The sequence below is a fragment of the Lolium perenne genome, chromosome 7, assembly GCF_019359855.2.
Source record: "Lolium perenne isolate Kyuss_39 chromosome 7, Kyuss_2.0, whole genome shotgun sequence".
NCBI classification, from domain to species: domain Eukaryota; kingdom Viridiplantae; phylum Streptophyta; class Magnoliopsida; order Poales; family Poaceae; genus Lolium; species Lolium perenne.
This window is the reverse complement of record NC_067250.2, coordinates 23,560,363-23,582,163: the sequence shown is the minus strand read 5'-3', so window position 1 is coordinate 23,582,163 and position 21,801 is coordinate 23,560,363. Positions and strand designations below refer to the sequence as shown.

Sequence of the window (21,801 nt, the reverse complement as noted above, 5' to 3'; positions counted from 1 at the left end):
CGACCAAAGAGACTCTACGGTCTTCTGGAATATTCATGACCTCAATGTCTCCACCTCGTACAACCAATCAAGGCACCCTTCAATATCAACATTTCCATTGAAAGTAGGGATCTCAGCTTTCACCTTGTATGTATCCCTCGCATACGTAGTGTTGGATACTCTTGGATGTGCATAGGGGTCAGGTTCTTCAAGGTCCTCAACATATTCTTCATCTTCAGAAGTTTCAGCATAAGTTGGCCTTCTTGAGGTACGCTGAACAACATGTGGTTGAGGTGTTTTTGCTCCAAGACGACCTCCCTTTCTTCTCCGCTGAGCATCTTCTCCATCCTTTGATGATTCTTCGTCATTGGCAGTAGGAGGAACACCCTTTTTGATCATCTCAACTAGCTGATCAAATTTCCGATTAAGATCTTCACGCAACGCTTGGATTTGTTGTTCTGCAGCATCCATTCTCTTTCCCAACTCCTCCATTGCTTGTTGCAGCTCACTCTTAGTGAGGGAACCAACAACTATAACGGATCAGCAGGGCTCTGATACCACCTGAAGCAGCACAAAGTTGTGGAGGAACAGCTCCACCGTGTTGCTACAATGTGGACAGCACAAATATTGAAGGAACCGCTTCAACGTGCTGCGCTAGATATCGCTCTAGGGGAGTAAGCTAGATATCGCTCTAGGGGCGGGGGCTGTCAAGAGTTCAATCCAAACTCTCAACACAAGATCCAATCCAAGATCTTAAAACAAGAACAGAAAGTTCTCTTTATTGATAGGTAGATGGTACATAGTCTGGTTCCATATGTAGAGGCTGGACCTCTATTTATAGGCTGCATGAGCCCTCACAAGTTAGCTCTACTAACAACTAGAACATTCTAGGGAACACTACTAAAGCTAGGAAAGAGATAAGTTACAACTCATACCTATAACACTCTAGAAACCCCTATAATACATAGGACTAAAGGATCATTTTGTGTGGAATAATATAGAAGTGTGTAGAAGCCAGTACTAAAGTTTAGTTATATTTTATTTTCTCTACTGTCCTCCATCATTCTCCCCTGGTTGTTTAGAACTCGACCTCGAGTTATCCTCATAAAGTGCTTCTTCTGGGTGATAAAGAGTCAAGTCTGCCACATTGAATGTGTTAGATATTCCCATGTCTGTTGGAAGTTCTATCACATAAGCGTTATCATTTATCTTCCTTAGGATAGAGAAGGGTCCATATTTTCGTTGCCTAAGCTTTCCTTTAACGCCTAAAGGAAGTCGTTCTTTTCGAAGGTATACCATCACTTTATCACCAACTTGGAATGATTTCAGCCTCCGTTTGCAATCAGCCAACTGTTTATACTTCTGATTTTGTGCCCCCAAGACACCGCGAATTTCTTCAAATAGTTTTGTGTAGTTCTCAGCAAAGGACAAGGCTGCTTTTGAGCTTCCTTTTGATGGTAGCTTCAACAGATCCACCACATGGGTTGGAACTTTAGTGTAGACAATAGAGAATGGACTCCTTCCTGTTGATCTATGGTTGGAGTTGTTGTAGGAGAATTCAGCAAGAGATAAGGCTAAATCCCATTGTCCCTTTTTATCGCCACAAATGCAACGGATCAGATTGCCCAAAGACTTGTTCACCACTTCTGTTTGGCCATCTGTTTGTGGATGAGCTGTAGTAGAAAATTTTAACTCGGTGTTGAATTGCTTCCACAAAGTCATCCAAAATGCAGCAAGGAACTTGCTATCACGGTCTGAAACAATGGACCGTGGAACCCCATGAAGTCTGACCACTTCTCGGAAGAATAAATTTGCAACATGACGAGCATCTGTTGTCTTGCGGCATGGGATGAAATGAGCCATTTTGGAGAATCTGTCCACCACCACAAACACAGCATCATTCCCGCGCCTTGTTCTTGGCAAACCCAAGACGAAGTCCATAGAGATATCCTCCCATGGAGCCTCAGGAATAGGCAAAGGCATATATAACCCTGAGTTTTGGACCTGGCCTTTGCATGTTTGACATATGGGGCATCGCTGAACAAACTTTCCAGCGTCTCTCTTCAATTGTGGCCAATAGTAACGAGCCTCTAGATTAGCGATAGTCTTGTCACGTCCCACATGGCCACTAAGATCACTTGAATGGAGCTCTCTAATCAACTTGTCACGTAGAGAACTTCTTGGGATGCATAACCGATCACCCTTGAAGAGATAACCATCTTGCACTAAATAGCCGTCGCCTAATGGTTGGTCTCTTAGGTGTTTTACCCAAACATGGCCAAAGTCTTCATCCTCTTCATACAACTCTTTTATTTGATCCATGCCCGGAAGTTCAGCCTCAAAAGAAGTCAAGAGGCATGCACGACGACTCAAAGCATCGGCGACTCTGTTGGTTGTTCCAGATTTATGCACAATAAGGTAGTTAAACCTCTCTAAATATGTTGCCCACCTTGCTAGCATGCGATCCACATGCTTTTGATTTCTAAAATGCTTCAAGGATTGATGATCACTGTAAACAATGAACTCCTTAGGCAGCAAATAGACTTCCCAGGTCTTTAAAGCCCGGAAAACAGCATATAATTCTTGCTGATAGGTACTCCACTTTTGTCTTGCTTCGCTTAGCTTCTCACTAAAGAATGCAATGGGTTTTCGTTCTTGAGATAGAACAGCCCCAATGCCTACTCCGCTTGCATCGCACTCTAGCTCAAAAGTTTTAGTGAAATCGGGTAGTACTAAGACGGGAGCTTGTGAGAGTTTTTCCTTTATCTCCTTGAAACTAGTTTCAGCAGATTCGTTCCATTGGAACTTTCCTTTCTTTAGGCATTCAGTAATTGGTGCCATGATGGTACTGAAATTTTTCACAAACCGCCTATAGAAAGTTGCAAGACCATGGAAACTTCTCACCTCGGAAATAGTCTTTGGAGTTGGCCATTCTCTGATTGCTTTAACTTTAGAGTCATCAACGTGAATGCCCTCACTTGTTATGACAAAGCCCAAGAAAATAAGCTTTGTTTGAAGGAAAACACACTTCTTCAGGTTGACATAGAGTTCGTTCTCCTTTAGTACACATAGTACCTTACGGAGGTGATGCAAGTGTTCATCTTCATCCTTGCTATATATCAAGATGTCATCAAAATAAACCACAACAAAGTGGGATAAGAAGGGTCGAAGTACCTGGTTCATCAAGTGCATAAAGGTACTTGGTGCATTAGAGAGTCCAAATGGCATCACCATCCACTCAAACAACCCTTCCTTTGTTTTAAAAGCTGTTTTCCATTCGTCCCCGGGTCTAATGCGAATTTGATGATATCCGCTCTTTAAATCGAGCTTTGTGAATACTCTTGCACCACTAAGCTGATCTAGCATATCATCCAAACGGGGAATAGGAAATATGTACCTTATGGTGATCTTGTTGATAGCTCTACTATCTGTACACATGCGCATAGATCCATCTTTCTTTGGTGTGATCAAAGCTGGTACGGCGCATGGACTAATACTCTCTCGAATGTGCCCTTTATGCAGCAACTCCTCCACCTTTTCCTTGAGTATATCATGCTCTTTTGGGCTCATTCGGTAGTGTGGCAGATTAGGAAGACTTGCTCCCGGAATGAAGTCAATTCGATGTTGAATTCCTCTCATTGGCGGTAGGCCTTGTGGCTCTCCAAGTATGCTCTGAAATTCAGCTAGTAGGTCATGTACCTTTGCTGGAATCTCAACCTCGGGTTGCACTTCTCCTTTCACAACAAGTGCAGCACACAAATTTGCCTCCTTCAAGTCTCCCATAAACTCATTAGAGGTGTGAGAAATAGTTAACATACTTTTCCCCTCCTCTTTAGAGCTATTACGATCTGATTGGTTGGGTAGAATGATGATCTTTCTCTTGTTCCAAGTGAAGGAGTATGAATTTTCTTTCCCTCTATGTGTGGTATCCACATCAAACTGCCAAGGTCTCCCAAGAAGAACATGGCTGGCATCCATATCAACCACATCACACAGTACATTTGAGCGGTAGTACTTGCCCAAAGAGATGGGCAGGTTGCATTGTTTGGTGACCCTCATATTCACCCCTTTCTTGATCCATCCAATAGTGTATGGGTTTGGGTGATCATGAGTCTCAAGTTTTAAATGGTTCACCAAATTTTGGGAGATGAGATTCTCGCAGCTGCAACTATCAATTACTAATTTGCATACCTTGCCATTCACCGTGCACTTGCTCTCAAATATTTTCTTCCTTTGTGTGTTGTCGGGCTACGGTGTTGAGCACAAGAGGCGTTGAATCACACATACCACCTCTTCTCCCTCTTCTTCACAAATATCTTGTCCTTCTACATCTTCAGATTCATATTCTTCATCATCTTTACCATCATGGATTGTGGTGTTGACAAATTTCCGCAATGGGCATTTGCTAGATACATGTCCCTCTTCACCATATTTATAACAATTTATCACAGGCTTAGTCCTGCTCTTACCACCAACTTGTTTTGGGGCAGGTTGTTTTTCCTTGGGTTGAGTGGTCTTTTCTTCCGCTTTATGGGAGTTACTCCTAGGTGAGGCTTCCGTATGAGAATATGGAGCCTTACTTGCCTTTCTTGTTTTTACCAACCTCTCGGCCTTTAAGGCTAGAGCTTGTGCTTGATCAAGGGACCAAATTTGCTGCATCATTAAACGATCCTGGATAACATCACTGAGACCATTGATGTACCTTGCAACTTGTTGATCTTCTGTTTCAGCAAGGTTGCACCTTACTTGTAGCCTTAGAAACTCCTCTGTATATTCTGAAACAGTCCTATTTCTTTGGGCACAATTCTGGAACTGAATAAATAGGATTTGATCATAATCTGCAGGCAAAAATATCCCCTTTAAAAGATTCTTCATTTGCCGCCAAGATCGCACACGAGGTTCTCCTCTTAGCCTACGGTCTTCTTGAAGGCGATGCCACCATGCACCAGCGCCTCCTTTCAGCTTGTATGCGACCAAAGAGACTCTACGGTCTTCTGGAATATTCATGACCTCAAAGAAAGTCTCCACCTCGTACAACCAATCAAGGCACCCTTCAATATCAACATTTCCATTGAAAGTAGGGATCTCAGCTTTCACCTTGTATGTATCCCTCGCATACGTAGTGTTGGGTACTCTTGGATGTGCATAGGGGTCAGGTTCTTCAAGGTCCTCAACATATTCTTCATCTTCAGAAGTTTCAGCATAAGTTGGCCTTCTTGAGGTACGCTGAACAACATGTGGTTGAGGTGTTTTTACTCCAAGACGACCTCCCTTTCTTCTCCGCTGAGCATCTTCTCCATCCTTTGATGATTCTTCGTCATTGGCAGTAGGAGGAACACCCTTTTTGATCATCTCAACTAGCTGATCAAATCTCCGATTAAGATCTTCACGCAACGCTTGGATTTGTTGTTCTGCAGCATCCATTCTCTTTCCCAACTCCTCCATTGCTTGCTGCAGCTCACTCTTAGTGAGGGAACCAACAACTATAACGGATCAGCAGGGCTCTAATACCACCTGAAGCAGCACAAAGTTGTGGAGGAACAGCTCCACCGTGTTGCTACAATGTGGACAGCACAAATATTGAAGGAACCGCTTCAACGTGCTGCGCTAGATATCGCTCTAGGGGCGTAAGCTAGATATCGCTCTAGGGGCGGGGGCTGTCAAGAGTTCAATCCAAACTCTCAACACAAGATCCAATCCAAGATCTTAAAACAAGAACAGAAAGTTCTCTTTATTGATAGGTAGATGGTACATAGTCTGGTTCCATATGTAGAGGCTGGACCTCTATTTATAGGCTGCATGAGCCCTCACAAGTTAGCTCTACTAACAACTAGAACATTCTAGGGAACACTACTAAAGCTAGGAAAGAGATAAGTTACAACTCATACCTATAACACTCTAGAAACCCCTATAATACATAGGACTAAAGGATCATTTTGTGTGGAATAATATAGAAGTGTGTAGAAGCCAGTACTAAAGTTTAGTTATATTTTATTTTCTCTACTGTCCTCCATCAGAAGGCACGGCGTGCCTCGTCTCCAATATCCATCGTCCAATTAAATCCAACGGGCAGCGGAGATTCAAGACCAAAACGAGGTGGCTTCCTCCTCCGCGCGCAGCCAAACCATTGAGATGGGAATGCGTGGGATATGGAGGCTGAGATGGGAATGCGTGGGAGATGGAGGCGCAGCTGCTAGAATTGGCAGCGGCGGAGGGGCTGTCAGAGTGGACAAAGGAAGCCGTCAGATGGAGTAGTCGGAGATGGGCAAAGAGGGCTGTCGGATGTTCACTGCATGGAGTGCGCGCCGCCAAATCTCACTCTCCAGGTGCAGCTAGCGCACGGAGGAGGAAGCCACCTCGTTTTGGTGTTGAATCTCTCCTGCCCGTTGGATTTAACTGGACGATGGATATTGGAGACAAGGCTCGCCATGCCTTGTAAACAAAGGCACTGGATCTTTGTCCAGTAATGACATATTGGCAATGAGTTTTTGTTCAGTGGTAACACGTAAGCAAAATATATCTATTGCATGACATATTTGCAAACCACGTCTCGGTGAGTGGTTAATAAGCAATTTTCTACTAATTCTAGCCTCTTCCTAGTGAATTAGCTCTCATCGAGGATGTCCTAGCAAGAAGTGTATTAGTACAGACTACAGAGACAAAATTTTGAGCAACTACGAACTAGATGGCTATGCAAGGTTGGAACAGAGTGGAGATCCCACATGCAGTTGCAGAAGCGTTGAACCAGCCCTCTTCGCTCAGAATAAAACTGAGCCTATGCATCCCCAGATACGGTGCTGAGAGCAGCCTCAGTTGACGCCCATTGCAGGCTGAAATTATGATCAGGGATCTCTAGCCGGGCTGAGCTTCTTTATTTTCTCTGGGCCGATGTAGCTCCGGTTATCTTACCATGGCTGCCAGCCAGAAGTGCAGCTGTCAAAGCCTTATTTGGCCCCAAATAGCTGTTCACGTTATACCAAACTTGTTAGACGACCAGTTGCCGACCCTTTTCTTCGTCGACGGCGCTTTTGCTGCGCTCGGCAACTGAGGTACACCATAAGGCCTGCGTATTGGAGAAGCGGATGAGAAAGTTACACACACATTGGCATGTATTTAATATTGAGTGTACATTACTTACAAGTAGTGGCAGCAAAGCAAGGTACCATCCATTGGCTTGCCACTAACATTCCTATGTCAACCTGCAAAACAGTAGTACCACAGAATCAGCACAAACAAATGTGAATGATGCTAGTCAGTTTAGTGTTTACATAATTTCCACAGCTCAAAGGGAACCTTGAAGCCGACAGAACAAAGAAAGGAAAAGTGTTGCTTGCATGGTACCTCTTCATGACTAATAAAGCCAAAGTAATCTCGTTTATCATAAAATTTATTAGCACTTGGTGTTGAATTAGTTTTTTGCAAGCCACCTTCGTCTTGTCTGTTTTCAGAAGCTTTTATTGTCAGATTGGGAGTACTAGAAACTTCACTCTCTTGGTATTCTGGCAGCTTTCTTGTTGTGCCTGCTGGTTGAATACCATAACCTTTTGTTCCCCAAACCTCAAACCGGGAATCCTTGTGACAGATCAATTCCTTGTCAGTGACAGTAGAATACAACGAAAAATTTACATCAGGTCTACGCAAGGGTTGCTGGATGTTCTCAAAAACTGGAAATTTCAACTGAGCCGCTTCTGAGAAAAGGACAGGATCTCTGACTCTGTTGCCAACGAACTCCACAATTTTTCTCAATAGCCAATAACAGTTCGTTACCATGTGACTACTGTCAAGACAATTTGAATCTCCATAAACTGCGATTCTCCCTTCGCCTGCTTCAGTCATACCAAGAATCGAGGAGAGCTGACAAGGAGAAATAAATAAGCCTTGAATAACGAATTCATATGACAATGTTACATAATGTAATGTTTGAGAAAAAAAATACTAGTGTAAAACAGATCCAAAAAACTATTCTTGTGGATAAAATCGTGCGGCCAAAAAAAAAAACTTGCGTCTACAACGAGAACTTCCGAAACAAGAGCAAATAGACCCAAGTCCAGTGTTGGAAGCAGTTTCGCCACGCTGGATGATGACTGGTATCAAAGCAGGCTATGAGAGTGAAAGATGAGGTACAATTTAAGACAGGTCCACCCCTCCTCTGTGGTCTCAAACTCAAAGCGTCACGATGGCAAACCAGAGTCAGTTAGTGACTTGTGTGACACAAGAAACCACCATCCATGTAGCAATATCACTCTTGCATTTGTTTAGAAAATTTTATTATTGTAAATCTAGCAGTATAAACCTTGAGCTTCTGTTTAACCAAAAGAGTGTTATGCATCGAAGGGGCTACCATTACGAGGTTTAACATGATCAACACGGATAGCTCCTAACCTCACACTCGCAGATAAAAGAATGTAACACCAGAAATTAACCAACTAACCTTCCTCTTCTCCTGGGACTGGGAGTTTTGTGTATCTGGGGTTGAACTATCCTGTGCAGTTTTGGAGTTCTCATGGAGTTCGAAGCTATGCAAAAAACCTCCTGCTGGGAACTGCACTATATCAGTCCCAGAAGCATAGTGTGACTGCTCGCCGTTGATTGAGAAGTCGCCACTCAGTATTTTGCCCCCCAAAGCAATGCCAAATGGTGCCAAAAGTTCATTAAGGGCAGGAATATTTGCACCTCCAGTAATCGGAGTCCACCAACTGCGGGTATTTTCATCAAAGAATGTCATCTTCACCATTGTATCAACATGATACCACTCAGCAAAAACAGCAAGACCAAGCCCCTTGTGTACAACATCATCCCTCAGTTTCTGAATCTCTTCACTGAAGTACTCGTCCTCAAGATCAACCATGAGCAGTGTACCATAATTGCTAGCATCAAAGCAGGTAAGTGGTGACCCAAGGGTCTCAATATAGTATCCTGCATCTCTCAGCATGTTGAACAGTATGTGAAAATTTGTGTGCAGGTGATCACCATGCCAATCAAGGATATCATTATGCACATTAAGTGAATCCCTTGGAACATATCCAGATGGGTACTTGATGTTATGAAATTGGTCCCACAGTATTCTTCTGGACCTAACAGGTGTTGGAACCACCATGATCTTCAGGTCAAGAACACATGTACTACTCTGTGGGCTGCTTTCCCCCTGAGCAGCTGGGCTGTAAATCGACAGAGTAACATTGCCACTAATTATGCCTGAAAACTGAGAACCTTCACTTTTAACTTGCATGTGCAGGGCAAGGTACCCTGTCCAAGGCCAGATGGTGTCAGAGTACGTGAAGTGAACACTAAGAAGATTGCCCACATCTTCAGATGGCTGCCATACAGGTGGATCCTTAACATAACCAATCACCCCCATCCCGTTCAGAATTGTAGCATTGAAGACTACTGGCATAGCTCCAGCGTACAGAGGTTGGCGACAAAAAGGCCAGAAATATGGACATTCGGTGAAGTCAAGCATGTTAGGAAATATGCTTGCACGTGGTTGGTAATTTTTCAATATTTCATATGATTGCCAGCTGAAAAAGGATGGTAGAATAAATGAGCATGACTTGAGCAAACAATAAAAACAAAAGCCAGACATGGTTGACATGGATACATCTGAAATGGCCAACACACCATAGACCTATGAAGAGGTATATAAAACAGAGGCACGAAACTTACAGATCAAGCTTGCCCGCACCCTGCTCATATATGTTTGGCCCCAAAAGTTTAGAAGCGCCCTCGACAAGGGCCTGTTTCATACTAGCAGGATTAAGGATGGACTTCCGCTTGTCTTCTGGTATGACACTAACTAGCAGACATACTACTCCAGCAACCACCGGGCTTGCGACACTGGTACCTGAAAGGGTCTTACAACCTGTACTGATCTTAGAGCCCATTATATCACGACTATACGCGACAACGTCAGGTTTTACACGGCCATATCTGCAACAAAAAAATTGAAGACACATTCTGAGGATACTATTTTCCAAAATGAAATGAGGTGAGTATAAGAGTAAGGTTGATTGGAACTGTAAAAAATTAATCACTACAAAACATACATCACCTTTGCAACATCAGTTTTTTCTCTTCAGTACCAATTACAAGCTAGGTATAAGTAACCCATGAAAGTTAGGAGTACGGAAAATAGTTTTTTCCATCACATTTCACAAAAGAACACATAGATATTCTGCACTAGCATCCCAAACAAGAAGCTCTCATAAAAGGTGCAGATGTTGAAATATGTCACACCAACATAAAAAAGATGTAACTACAGCCACCAAGAGTCACAACATTGTAAATACAGTCATCTGCTTGGAACTTTACATGACTAATTTTGCTTGACACCAGAAACAATATTGTGTGTATTGGTTTACAAGAAACACCATATGAGATGGAAAATTTCATAAATAAGACCCAGCAAAGACCTTTACCTCCATAGAAAAGATCAAAATATGAAATATCCATAACCTAAACGTTCAATCATTTCAAGATTACAGATATAGCAAACAATACATACCCTTCGCCCACTGTTCTAGTGAACTCTTGCCAATGTACGCTAAAAAGACCCGGCAAAATCTTTTCGTGGATATGAGAAAACTAGTGACAATCAAAGAAAACAGTACACTACCAAGTTAAAAGACTGACCCATGAGGAAGTTCCCAGGTAGTCATGCCCCTAGAGGAAAATGAAGCTATATGGTTGTTGTAATCAATACCACCAACTCCGATGACATCGCTTTGATCAGCTGGGTTATTTAATGTGCCATAGAGAGGACCATCATTTCCAATAGCTGATACCATAATAATGTTGTTCGCTGTGAGCTCCCAGACCTACAGAAACAATTCAGAAGATTTCAAGCTCCCACTGGAAATTTACTGCAGACATTCTTGACCCAAATTTTTACTCATTAAGCAGCAGGTAACATATTTTAGCACTGGTGACTCAGACTGGCTCTTTTTACTCAAGTAGGCAGAAAAGTATGCAATACCATGCAATGAAGGAAAAATGCAGTGAAACCAGAAACATGAGACAGCAAGCATAAAGAACAGGACAATCCAGCTGAGTTATTCAAGTCAATGACAGACAACATTCACAAAGAACTTTAGCCAATAAAGACTAATTCATGGCCGATTAGATCTGGACAGATATGGTATGTGGATTCCTAGTAGATTAAATGCTACAAATTACTACAGAACCCTTTGTTCAAAACAACCACTTTATTGGGTTAATAAGTGGGCCTCTTCCCATCAGTGCTATGTCAACTAAAATAATAAGATGATAACTAATTGACAAAGAATCCAGGATACATACTATAGTAAGGATGCTGCCACATCATTAAAGGGCTACAAGCTACTATCATTACATTGTAACTACAAGCTGCAATATTTTAAAAACCATGCAGTACAAAAACCCAAAGGTGATGTAATACAAATAATACAGTGAAGAGGTAAATGGAACAATGGGAGTTTGACAATCATAGCCAAGTTGTACCTTTTCCACAAAGGGCAGATCCAGGTAATCAGGTCCACCAATACTCAGATTCAGTACATCCATACCAGTTGCTATCGCATAATTGAATGCATCCAAGAACCATGATGTGTAGGATATCTGCACTGAGAACAATAAGAAATTCTCAAAAACTTACCAGCACAACTTTCAACATAATTAATTGTAGGGCTTCCAATAGATAAGAATAATAATAAAGCATAGCACCTCATGGCTCAATGACTCTAAATTTTATTTTGCACCTACAGAAATAATATAATATTCCCTCCGTCCCAAAATAAGTGACTCAGCCATTTTACTGTGTAGATACATCCATATCTAGACAAAGCTGAGCCAATTATTTTGGGACAGAGGTAGCACATATAGCATATCATTAACATGTAAGACAGTGGAAGATTCCTCTACATCTTTACAGAAAGTTACAGATCAGTTTCCCCAGTTTTGAGGGCATTCCCTTCCATTTGCAATTGTGAAGCTCAAAGAAGGTAACAAATAATTATGATGGTGAGAAAAGCTGGTGGGTGTGCTTCATATATAGCAACCAAGTCCAGTACCTGAGCATCTGTGAACACTCGAAATGCATATATCTCAGTGTCTGGTGCAAATCCAGGGCATTCTGCATCTTGACCAGCAATAACTCCAGCTACAAATGTTCCGTGCCCAAGGTTATCATTTAACGTGTCTTCGTTTGTCCAATTTGTACGCTCCTACAAAGTTATGCTGTCTTAGAAAGACTTCAACCTTCTGGGAAAAATACAAACTCTAAGATAACGTCATATGCAGAAAATAATGCAGCTATATGTTTCTCTTGCAACAATAATTAATCAGGGTAGCAAGCTATAATTGCTTTTGCATGAAAGAAGATAAAAGTATAGCAATTTCCCCAAGGCATCGCCACCATAGTTTCCATGGAGGCTGACATGAATTAGCGATGTAACATCTCTGAAGAAGCACTTCAATAAGGACAAAGTGTTAGGCAAGAACACTTATAGGTTAATTGTACAATACTGAATGTGGTGTTCAAGAACACGGCATGAGCTTTTACAAGAATAGTTGCTTGCCTTGCTTCCCCCAAATTCATGTTTTCCTACCTCTTATGCATGTATACTATATAAAAAAATCAATGGTAACAAAACTTACTCAATATCACATTATCATACCTTAATATTACGAAAGTGTGGATGATCTGCCCGGATACCAGTGTCAAAAATGGCCATTTTGACTTTCCTGCCCGTGAAGCCTCTTCCCCAGAGTCGTTCAGCTCCAAATAGAGATGTTACAAGTGATCTCTGTCAAAGGACACATATCAAATCAGAATGCCAGATCAATTCACAAAATATGAATTGTCTATGTGATACCATCCAATGTTCAGAACATTGTGTACTCGTATTAGCATTGCAACTTAGTGCCACAGCACAATGCTGATTCGGAGCAGTTCTAACTTAAAGCAGAGTACACACTGCATAAACAATCATTTCTGCTTCCAGTTTATATAGAATATGCTAATATTCTGGATCCATTTGCAAACTATATAAGGTATAACGCTCCCATTTTTAGTAACTACAGAAAAATCATACATGAAACACCTTTACTCGAATACAACGATTTCCACAACAACTTGACAATATATGAACATATAAGTTGTTAAAAGTAGCCTTTCAATTCCTTTACTGAGATAGCTATACAGATAGCACTCCTGCTCGGCTGCAAGATGCTACCAACAACATGAGACGTACTAGTACTATTTTCGTTTGCCAAAACGGCTTATATTATGGAACAGAGTGATACGGAATGCTAGTTTGCAAGGAAATGATCATGCAGAGATGTTTCCACCATGGGTACAGAAATGCACCTGCATTTGAAGCTTCCGCCTCCAGCTACCAGAAGAATTACTACTCTGGCTGGAAACAGGCTCGGTATTCCTACATACATCGTCCTCCTCCTCCTCGCACTCGAACGACATGGCGGTGAACCGCTTGCCCCGCCCGTGCGGCTGATCCGCGGACAGGACGCCCCGCGAGTAGCCGGTGTCGGCGTGCACGTCCCGGACGCGGCCGAGCGCCCGGAGGGCTGCGAGCACGGCGTCCCGTTGCGCGTCGCGGATCTCGAGCACGGCGAAGTCGGTCGGGAACGCGGCCGCGGGGTTCCGCCGCTCCACCCACCGCCAGGCCCCGGCAGGCGGCGACGCGGCCCCGCGGAGACGGCCCTCCAGGTACTCCCGGTGGTCCTCGGCGGGGAGGTACTCGAGGAACCGCACGACGTACCTGGCGGCAGGCGCGGCTAGGGTTTCCCCGCGGCCGGCCGGGGGGTCGGAGGGGGGGAGGACGCGGAGCGCGACGAGGATGAGCGGGAGGGCGGCGGCGTACGCCAGCCTCCTCTTCTTGGCCGCCATCATCGACGGTGTCGCCGGGGATCGGCGGGCCCCGCGCGGTGGCTCGCCGGAAATGCGTGTGGGTCTAGAGAGGAGACAGGCAGAGACAGAGAGCACGAGGGCAATTAACTGCGGTGTTACGGACATGGGCCCGTACAGTTACACTTCACGCTGACAGTGGGCCCGACCGTTCCTCCTCGCAGAACGAGAAGAGGAAGCATCTTTTTTTGGACAGTGAGAAGAGGAAGACTTCGGCTAAAAGCGTGTCTAACACACCCTCTAAGAGCATCTTCAGCAGGCGCGCTATATCACGGCGCGCTATACCTCCGATTCGGCGCGCTGCAAACCGATAGTGCGCGCTCTAGCGAATTCTCCCTCGCCGGGTGCGCCATTTTGCAGCGCGCGTTGGCGCGGTAAAATGTCACCTCCGCCGGACGCGCCATTTTGCAGCGCGCGGGCGCGGCGCAAACAACAAACACCCACAAGTATGCATCCAACTAGATCAAACAATATATAAAAATTCACAAATAAATTGTATCATCCAAATACAATACATTGTTGACAACAATACTTCACACCAAATACAACACGTCCAACATACAACAATACAACATGGTTTTCAGACAATACAACACATAGTTTACAAACAAATACAACAAATATGCAACTATTGTTGTCCATTCCAATTTCACCATTCTTCCATGAGATCTTTTTGAAGCTCATCATGTGTGTCGTTGCACCGAATGGCATGGTATGAGGCAATGAATCGGGCAATCCTATGTGCGGATCTCCTCACTTGCACGGGAACCCCCATCAAGTCGTAGTGGGTATGATCCACATCTTTTCCGCGATCATCCTCTATAATCATGTTGTGCATGATTACACACGCGGTCATGATATACCAAAGGCATTCTTGATCCCAAAATCTAGCCGGTCCTCTAACAATGGCAAATTGGGCTTGCAAAATCCCAAATGCTCTCTCTACATCTTTCCTAGCCGCCGCTTGTGCATTGTGGAATTGGGTTTGCTTCTTACCTCTTGGTTGAATAATTGGCTTCACAAATGTTTGCCACCTTGGATATATGCCGTCGGCGAGGAAGTAGCCATAGTTGTACTTGTGGCCATTTGCTTCAAACTCCACCAATGGACCTTCCCGCATTGCAAGTCTTGTCATTAGTGGTGACCGTTGAAGAACATTGATGTCATTGCAAGATCCGGGCATTCCAAAGAAAGCATGCCATATCCAAATCTCTTGGTCGGCCACCGCTTCAAGTACTATAGTGGCATCCTTCTTGTAGCCTTTGAATTGTCCATGCCATGCCGCTGGACAATTCTTTCAACTCCAATGCATGCAATCAATAGAACCAAGCATACCGGGAAACCCCCGGTTGGCGTTGATCTCCAAAAGTCTTGCCGTGTCTTGAGCATTGGGGGCTCTCAAGTATGTGGAGCCAAAGACATTGACAATTGCAACGACAAAGCGCTTCACACACAAGATAGAAGTGCTCTCTCCCATGGCCGAATGATCATCAATAAGATCCGCCGGTATACCATATGCCAACATACGCAAGGCGGCGGTCACCTTTTGATATGTGCTATGACCAAGTTCTCCGGCGGCATTCCTCCTTTGCTCAAAGAAGCGATCATATTTGGTGACCTCCGTTGCAATGTGCTTGAACAAGTTGAGACTCATCCGGAAACGCCGCCGAAAATAGCTTTCGGGGAAAATCGGATTCTCATTGAAATACGACCGCATCAACTTCTCATGCCCTTCAATCCTTTCTCTCCACAACTTTTGTCTACCGAACACCGATCCACCAAATTTTGGCCTCTTAACGGCGCGGTATGCTAATAGTATAGATATGTTCTCCTCTTCTTCTTGGTCGAACTCGTCATCCGATGAATCATATGACGAACTCTACAAACATATGTATAAAATTACTTCACTATGAACTATTGTGAGCAAATGGAGGCCGGCCGGCCGGCGGAGGTTCATACCTTCCGGGCAAATGGACGAGCACCATGGGCGCGCCATGTTGCTAGCAAGCTCGAGGACGACGAGGACGACATGGTGATGCCTGCGCGGAGGAGAACGCGACGGCGGCGCGCCGCGGAGAAGGAGTGCCGAGCGCAACTTGTCGCTGGCGGCGGCGCGAGCGGCACAGGGCGGCGGAGCGCCCGCTGCTGGCAGGAGGAGGGCGGGCGGCGCGGATCTACGGCGCGGCGACGCGCAGAAGCGGCGGCGGCCGCGGAATCGACCGGCGGCGGCTAGATTTCGCGCCGGCGGTAGGTGGGGAAATGAGGGCGCGGGGGGGAGGAATTTTCCAGCCGTTGGCTTTTCGCGGTTTGGACGAGCGTTGCCGCGCGCTGTAGCCGACGCGCCAGATATGCCGCTCCCTTTTGTGCAAAACGCCGCGCGCCCTAAATTTTTTACAGCGCCGCGCCGTATACCGCGCCTGCTGGAGCGCCGCATTTCCTCCCGCGCGCGCTATATCGGACGTTTTTATGCCGCGCGGCCTATATAGCGCGCCTGTTGGAGATGCTCTAAAAGTAACACACCCTGTAAAAGGATCAAAATAACCGCCGAAATACGGGGTAGCGTAACCGGCCGTCTAGCAGACCCTGTAAAACAGGCTTTCGCGTTGGTTTTTTCATTTTCGGCTAGGGGTGGCTTCTAGCCCCCTACTTGTGCGGGGCGGGAGAGGAAATACAGGGCAAACCCACCATCACATTTCAGCTGGCACGCGCGGACATTTCAGAATTCCCACATGTTTTCCCCCGCGCCGCCGCCATAGCCACCCGCGCGCCACCGCCGGAAACCTTGATATCTGGCCGCCCGCCGAGCCGCGTCGCGCTGCGTCCACGCCAGCCGCACCCCCGTCGGACATGCACGCCCCTCCGCGCGCGCCGCCGCACCCCCACCACGGTCTCCTCCGCTGTCAAACTCACGGTGAGTACTCCGTCGCATTCCTCTTCGTTTTCGCCGGTACAATCGATGTGCTTGGAGGTTGATCTATGCTTCACGGTCGTAGATGACTTCGGAGGATGTGCATATGGAGGATTTGGTGGATTCGTCGACCGATTGGTCCTCGTCGGATTCCGATGATTCGGACCTCGACGAGCTGCTGAACGACGACGATTCTTCACAACATGATCATTGAAGATGAGAGAGGGTTGAACTTGCCATGTTTCTATGACAATGTTGGCTCCCGAGTGCAGCTCCAGCGGAACCCTGATCGGATTGAAGCTTTTCTTGCAGCGCATCGCAGCATTGAAGATGCCGAGACTCATCACCAGCTCACCCAAGATCTGATTGATCACCACTGGCTGTTGCATAGCCAATGAGTTTTTACATTCATTTCCTATTCTTGTATGTGTGAAACAGTTATCTTGATTATTTGATTGCGGGAACATTTGTTATTTGTTTGCTTCTTCCATTAGAACATTTGTTGGCAGTTCTGAAAAACATTATTGTAATAATTATGATGATTATTGTGTGATTTAAAACTTTTATTTAATGTGAATGTTGTATTGGTTCTAATATCCAATTTGTGAAAAACCCTATTTTGAGAGGTTGGAAACTCGTCCGAGTTAGCAGACCAAGTATCCCCACCCCGTAACACAAAATATTATGTTTTACAGGATGGGGATACGGGGTCTGCTAGTTCGGACGAGTTTTCGACCGATGGAAAGTGAATACAGGGTCCTCGACTCGCGTTTTACGGGGCAGCAAAATAGGGGGTCTATTAGACATGCTCTAAGTGCATCTCTAGCAGACCGCCCCTAAACATGGTTTAAATTATATGTTTATGTTTATTTAGGGCATCTCCAACAGGGCGACGCGTGACCGTTTGCGTCCGTGCGGATCGGAAATGCGCCTGCATCATGCTCTAACGGGGTGACGCATCGTGTTCGGGATGTCCGCGGAGACGCAAACGTGATGCAAATATGCGACACGTTTGCGTCTCCGTGGATGCTGCGCGGTCGCGCTGAGCTTCCGCTCGCTTCCCTCACGGCCCGCCTGGCAGCGATCATGGCTCGATCGGCCCGAATTAAAGCATAGCAACTGCCGGGGAGGTCAACCGCCGGAGTGGCAACCGCGCCGATCGACCCGCCAACCGCCGGAATGGAGTGCCAAACCACCGCAGAAGAGCAACCGTGGGCCTCTTCGTTATACGTGCCAACATTAATCTCCGCTGCATATAACCCTTGCGCGTGTTGTTCCAACCGGCTGCCATTGTTCTTCTTCTCCAACACCGGCTAGACACCATGAGCGACCTGTCGTTGCCATCGGACACGGACAACGAGGGGACGCCGCCGGGATGGTGGCATTTGTGTGATAGGGCTGCGACGCCCAGCAACCGTAACATCCCGCTGACGAAGGGCGAGGAGGAGGGAGGCGTCGTTGGCCTCGACGGCCAGGAGGAGGAGGAGTACTCCGATGCCAAGTGGGCACGGCTGGAGGCGGTGGACGACGCGGCGGCAAGGAAGGAGGCAAGGCCCGGGCGAGGGCGCGGGCGGAGCCTGGTCGTCCGTTCACCGACGACGATGATGACCCCAATGACCAGTTGTCGGACTGGAACTCAAGCTCGTCGGACGCATCGACCGACAATACCTCTTCGGAGGAGGAGGTGACAAGTAGGAGGCGCGTCCGTGAGGACGACGAGGCGGGGCCTTCTAACAAGAAGGCCAAGAATTAGTTTAAAGTTTGTTTGTTTTCGCATTTGTTCTGTAGTTTATATGTTAAATATGTTTGAACTTGTTTGATTCGAGAAAGCATGGCATGATCACTACAACTTGTTTTCGCGTTTGTTCTCCATGCTCTTTCAAAGATTCATGGGCAGTAAAATGGTGCATCTAGTTGGATTCTCGAAAGAAGGAAAAGATGCAGTTCTGAAAAACAAAACATTGGGTCTCCAAAATGCGTCAGACCGCTGGGGGTGCCTGCTGTCCACAACTGGCGCGTGGTTGACGAGGGAGGAAATGGTGTAGCTTTCCTTCGTTCCCCGGCAACGGCGCCAGAAAATAGCTTGATGTCTACGCCCCCTCCTTTTCCTGTAGACAGTGTTGGGCCTCCAAGAGCAGAGGTTTGTAGAACAGCAGCAAGTTTTCCCTTAAGTGGATCACCCAAGGTTTATCGAACTCACGGAGGAAGAGGTCAAAGATATCCCTCTCATGCAACCCTGCAACCACAAAGCAAGAAGTCTCTTGTGTCCCCAACACACCTAATAGGTGCACTAGTTCGGCGAAGAGATAGTGAAATACAGGTGGTATGAATATATATGAGCAGTAGCAACGCAGCAGTAGTAACGCAAAGAAACAAAGAAACAAGCAGTGATAGCAGTATTTAGGAACAAGGCCTAGGGATCATACTTTCACTAGTGGACACTCTCAACATTGATCACATAACAGAATAGATAAATGCATACTCTACACTCTTGTTGGATGATGAACACCATTGCGTAGGATTACACGAACCCTCAATGCCGGAGTTAACAAGCTCCACAATTCAATGTTCATATTTAAATAACCTTAGAGTGCATGATAGATCAACACAACTAAACCAAGTACTAACATAGCATGCACACTATCACCTTCACACTATGTAGGAGGAATAGATCACATCAATACCATCATAGCAATAGTTAACTTCATAATCTACAAGAGATCATAATCATAGCCTATGCCAAGTACTAACACGGATGCACACACTGTCACCTTTACACCGTGCAGGAGGAATAGAATACTTTAATAACATCACTAGAGTAGCACATAGATGAATTGTGATACAAAACACATTGCAATCATAAAGAGATATAAATAAGCACTTCACTATGCCATTCATAACAGTGAATAAGTATTATGTGAAATATAGCCTAAGAGACCCACACGGTGCACACACTGTCACCTTTACACACATGGGACAAGGAGTCTCCGGAGATCACATAAGTAAAATTCACTTGACTAGCATAACGACATCTAGATTACAAGCATCATCATATGAATCTCAATCATGTAAGGCAGCTCATGAGATTATTGTATTGAAGTACATAGGAGAGAGATGAACCACATAGCTACCGGTACAGCCCCGAGCCTCGATGCAGAACTACTCCCTCCTCATGGGAGACAGCAGCGTTGATGAAGATGGCGGTGGTGTCGATGGAGGAGCCTTCCGGGGGCACTTCCCCGTCCCGGCGGCGTGCCGGAACAGAGACTCCTGTCCCCCAGATCTTGGCTTCGCGATGGCGGCGGCTCTGGATGGTTTCTCATACCGTGGCTTTTCCGTATCGAGGTTTTAGTTCCAGGGGCTTTATATAGGCGAAGAGGCGGCGTCAGGAGGTCGAAGGGGCGCCGACACTATAGGGGGGCGCGGCCCCCCCTTGGCCGCGCCGGCCTAGGGTTTGGTGGGCCTGTGCCCCCTCTCTGGCGGTTCTCTTGTGTTCTGGATGCTTCCGGGCAAAATAGGAACCTGGGCGTTGATTTCGTCCAATTCCGAGAATATTTCGTTACTAGGATTTCTGAAACCAAAAACAGCAGAAAACAGGAACTGGCACTTCGGCATCTTGTTAATAGGTTAGTTCCAGAAAATGCACGAATATGACATAAAATGTGCATATAACATGTAGATATCATCAATAATGTGGCATGGAACATAAGAAATTATCGATACGTCGGAGACGTATCAGCATCCCCAAGCTTAGTTCCTGCTCGTCCCGAGCAGGTAAACGATAAACAAAGATAATTTCTGGAGTGACATGCCATCATAACCTTGATCATACTATTGTAAGCATATGTAATGAATGCAGCGATCAAAACAATGTAAATGACATGAGTAAACAACTGAATCATATAGCAAAGACTTTTCATGAATAGTACTTCAAGAGAAGCATCAATAAGTCTTGCATAAGAGTTAACTCATAAAGCAATAATTCAAAGTAAAGGCATTGAAGCAACACAATGGAAGATTAAGTTTCAGCGGTTGCTTTCAACTTGTAACATGTATATCTCATGGATATTGTCAATGTAAAGTAATATAACAGGTGCAATATGCAAGTATGTAGGAATCAATGCACAGTTCACACAAGTGTTTGCTTCTTGAGGTGGAGAGAGATAGGTGAACTGACTCAACAATAAAAGTAAAAGAAAGGTCCTTCAAAGAGGAAAGCATCGATTGCTATATTTGTGCTAGAGCTTTGATTTTGAAAACTAGAAACAATTTTGTCAACGGTAGTAATAAAGCATATGTATCATGTAAATTATATCTTACAAGTTGCAAGCCTCATGCATAGTATACTAATAGTGCCCGCACTTTGTCCTAATTAGCTTGGACTACCGGGATCATCGCAATGCACATGTTTTAACCAAGTGTCACAAAGGGGTACCTCTATGCCGCCTGTACAAAGGTCTAAGGAGAAAGCTCGCATCGGATTTCTCGCTATTGATTATTCTCAACTTAGACATCCATACCGGGACAACATAGACAACAGATAATGGACTCCTCTTTTATGCATAAGCATGTAACAACAATTAATTTTCTCATATGAGATTGAGGATATTGTCCAAAACTGAAACTTCCACCATGGATCATGGCTTTAGTTAGCGGCCCAATGTTCTTCTCTAACAATATGCATGCTCTAACCATAAGGTGGTAGATCGCTCTTACTTCAGACAAGACGAACATGCATAGCAACTCACATGAAATTCAACAAAGAGTAGTTGATGGCGTCCCCAGTGAACATGGTTATCGCACAACGAGCAACTTAATAAGAGATAAAGTGCATAAGTACATATTCAATACCACAATAGTTTTTAAGCTATTTGTCCCATGAGCTATATATTGTAAAGGTGGAGAATGGAAATTTAAAGGTAGCACTCAAGCAATTTACTTTGGAATGGCGGAGAAATACCATGTAGTAGGTAGGTATGGTGGACACAAATGGCATAGTGGTTGACTCAAGGAT

At 45.1% G+C, this 21,801-nt stretch overlaps 1 protein-coding gene across 2 annotated transcripts; it reads right to left on the bottom strand.

Annotated features, from left to right (window-relative positions):
• Positions 1-6,464: 6,464 nt before the first annotated feature.
• Positions 6,465-13,966, bottom strand: LOC127318096 (subtilisin-like protease SBT6.1). Of its 2 annotated transcripts, none has more exons than XM_051348723.2 (10): positions 13,322-13,966; positions 12,630-12,758; positions 12,024-12,176; positions 11,455-11,571; positions 10,609-10,793; positions 9,643-9,906; positions 8,411-9,497; positions 7,321-7,833; positions 7,114-7,178; positions 6,465-7,042 (listed from the first exon to the last, which is right to left on the bottom strand). In XM_051348723.2, exons 1-10 carry the CDS (start codon positions 13,862-13,864, stop codon positions 6,946-6,948), a joined length of 3,153 nt encoding a protein of 1,050 aa, XP_051204683.1. In that variant the 5' UTR covers positions 13,865-13,966; the 3' UTR covers positions 6,465-6,945. The 2 variants fall into 2 exon arrangements, with proteins under 2 accessions (XP_051204683.1, XP_051204682.1); XM_051348722.2 differs by having other exon boundaries at positions 7,118-7,178; positions 13,322-13,965.
• Positions 13,967-21,801: the final 7,835 nt, after the last annotated feature.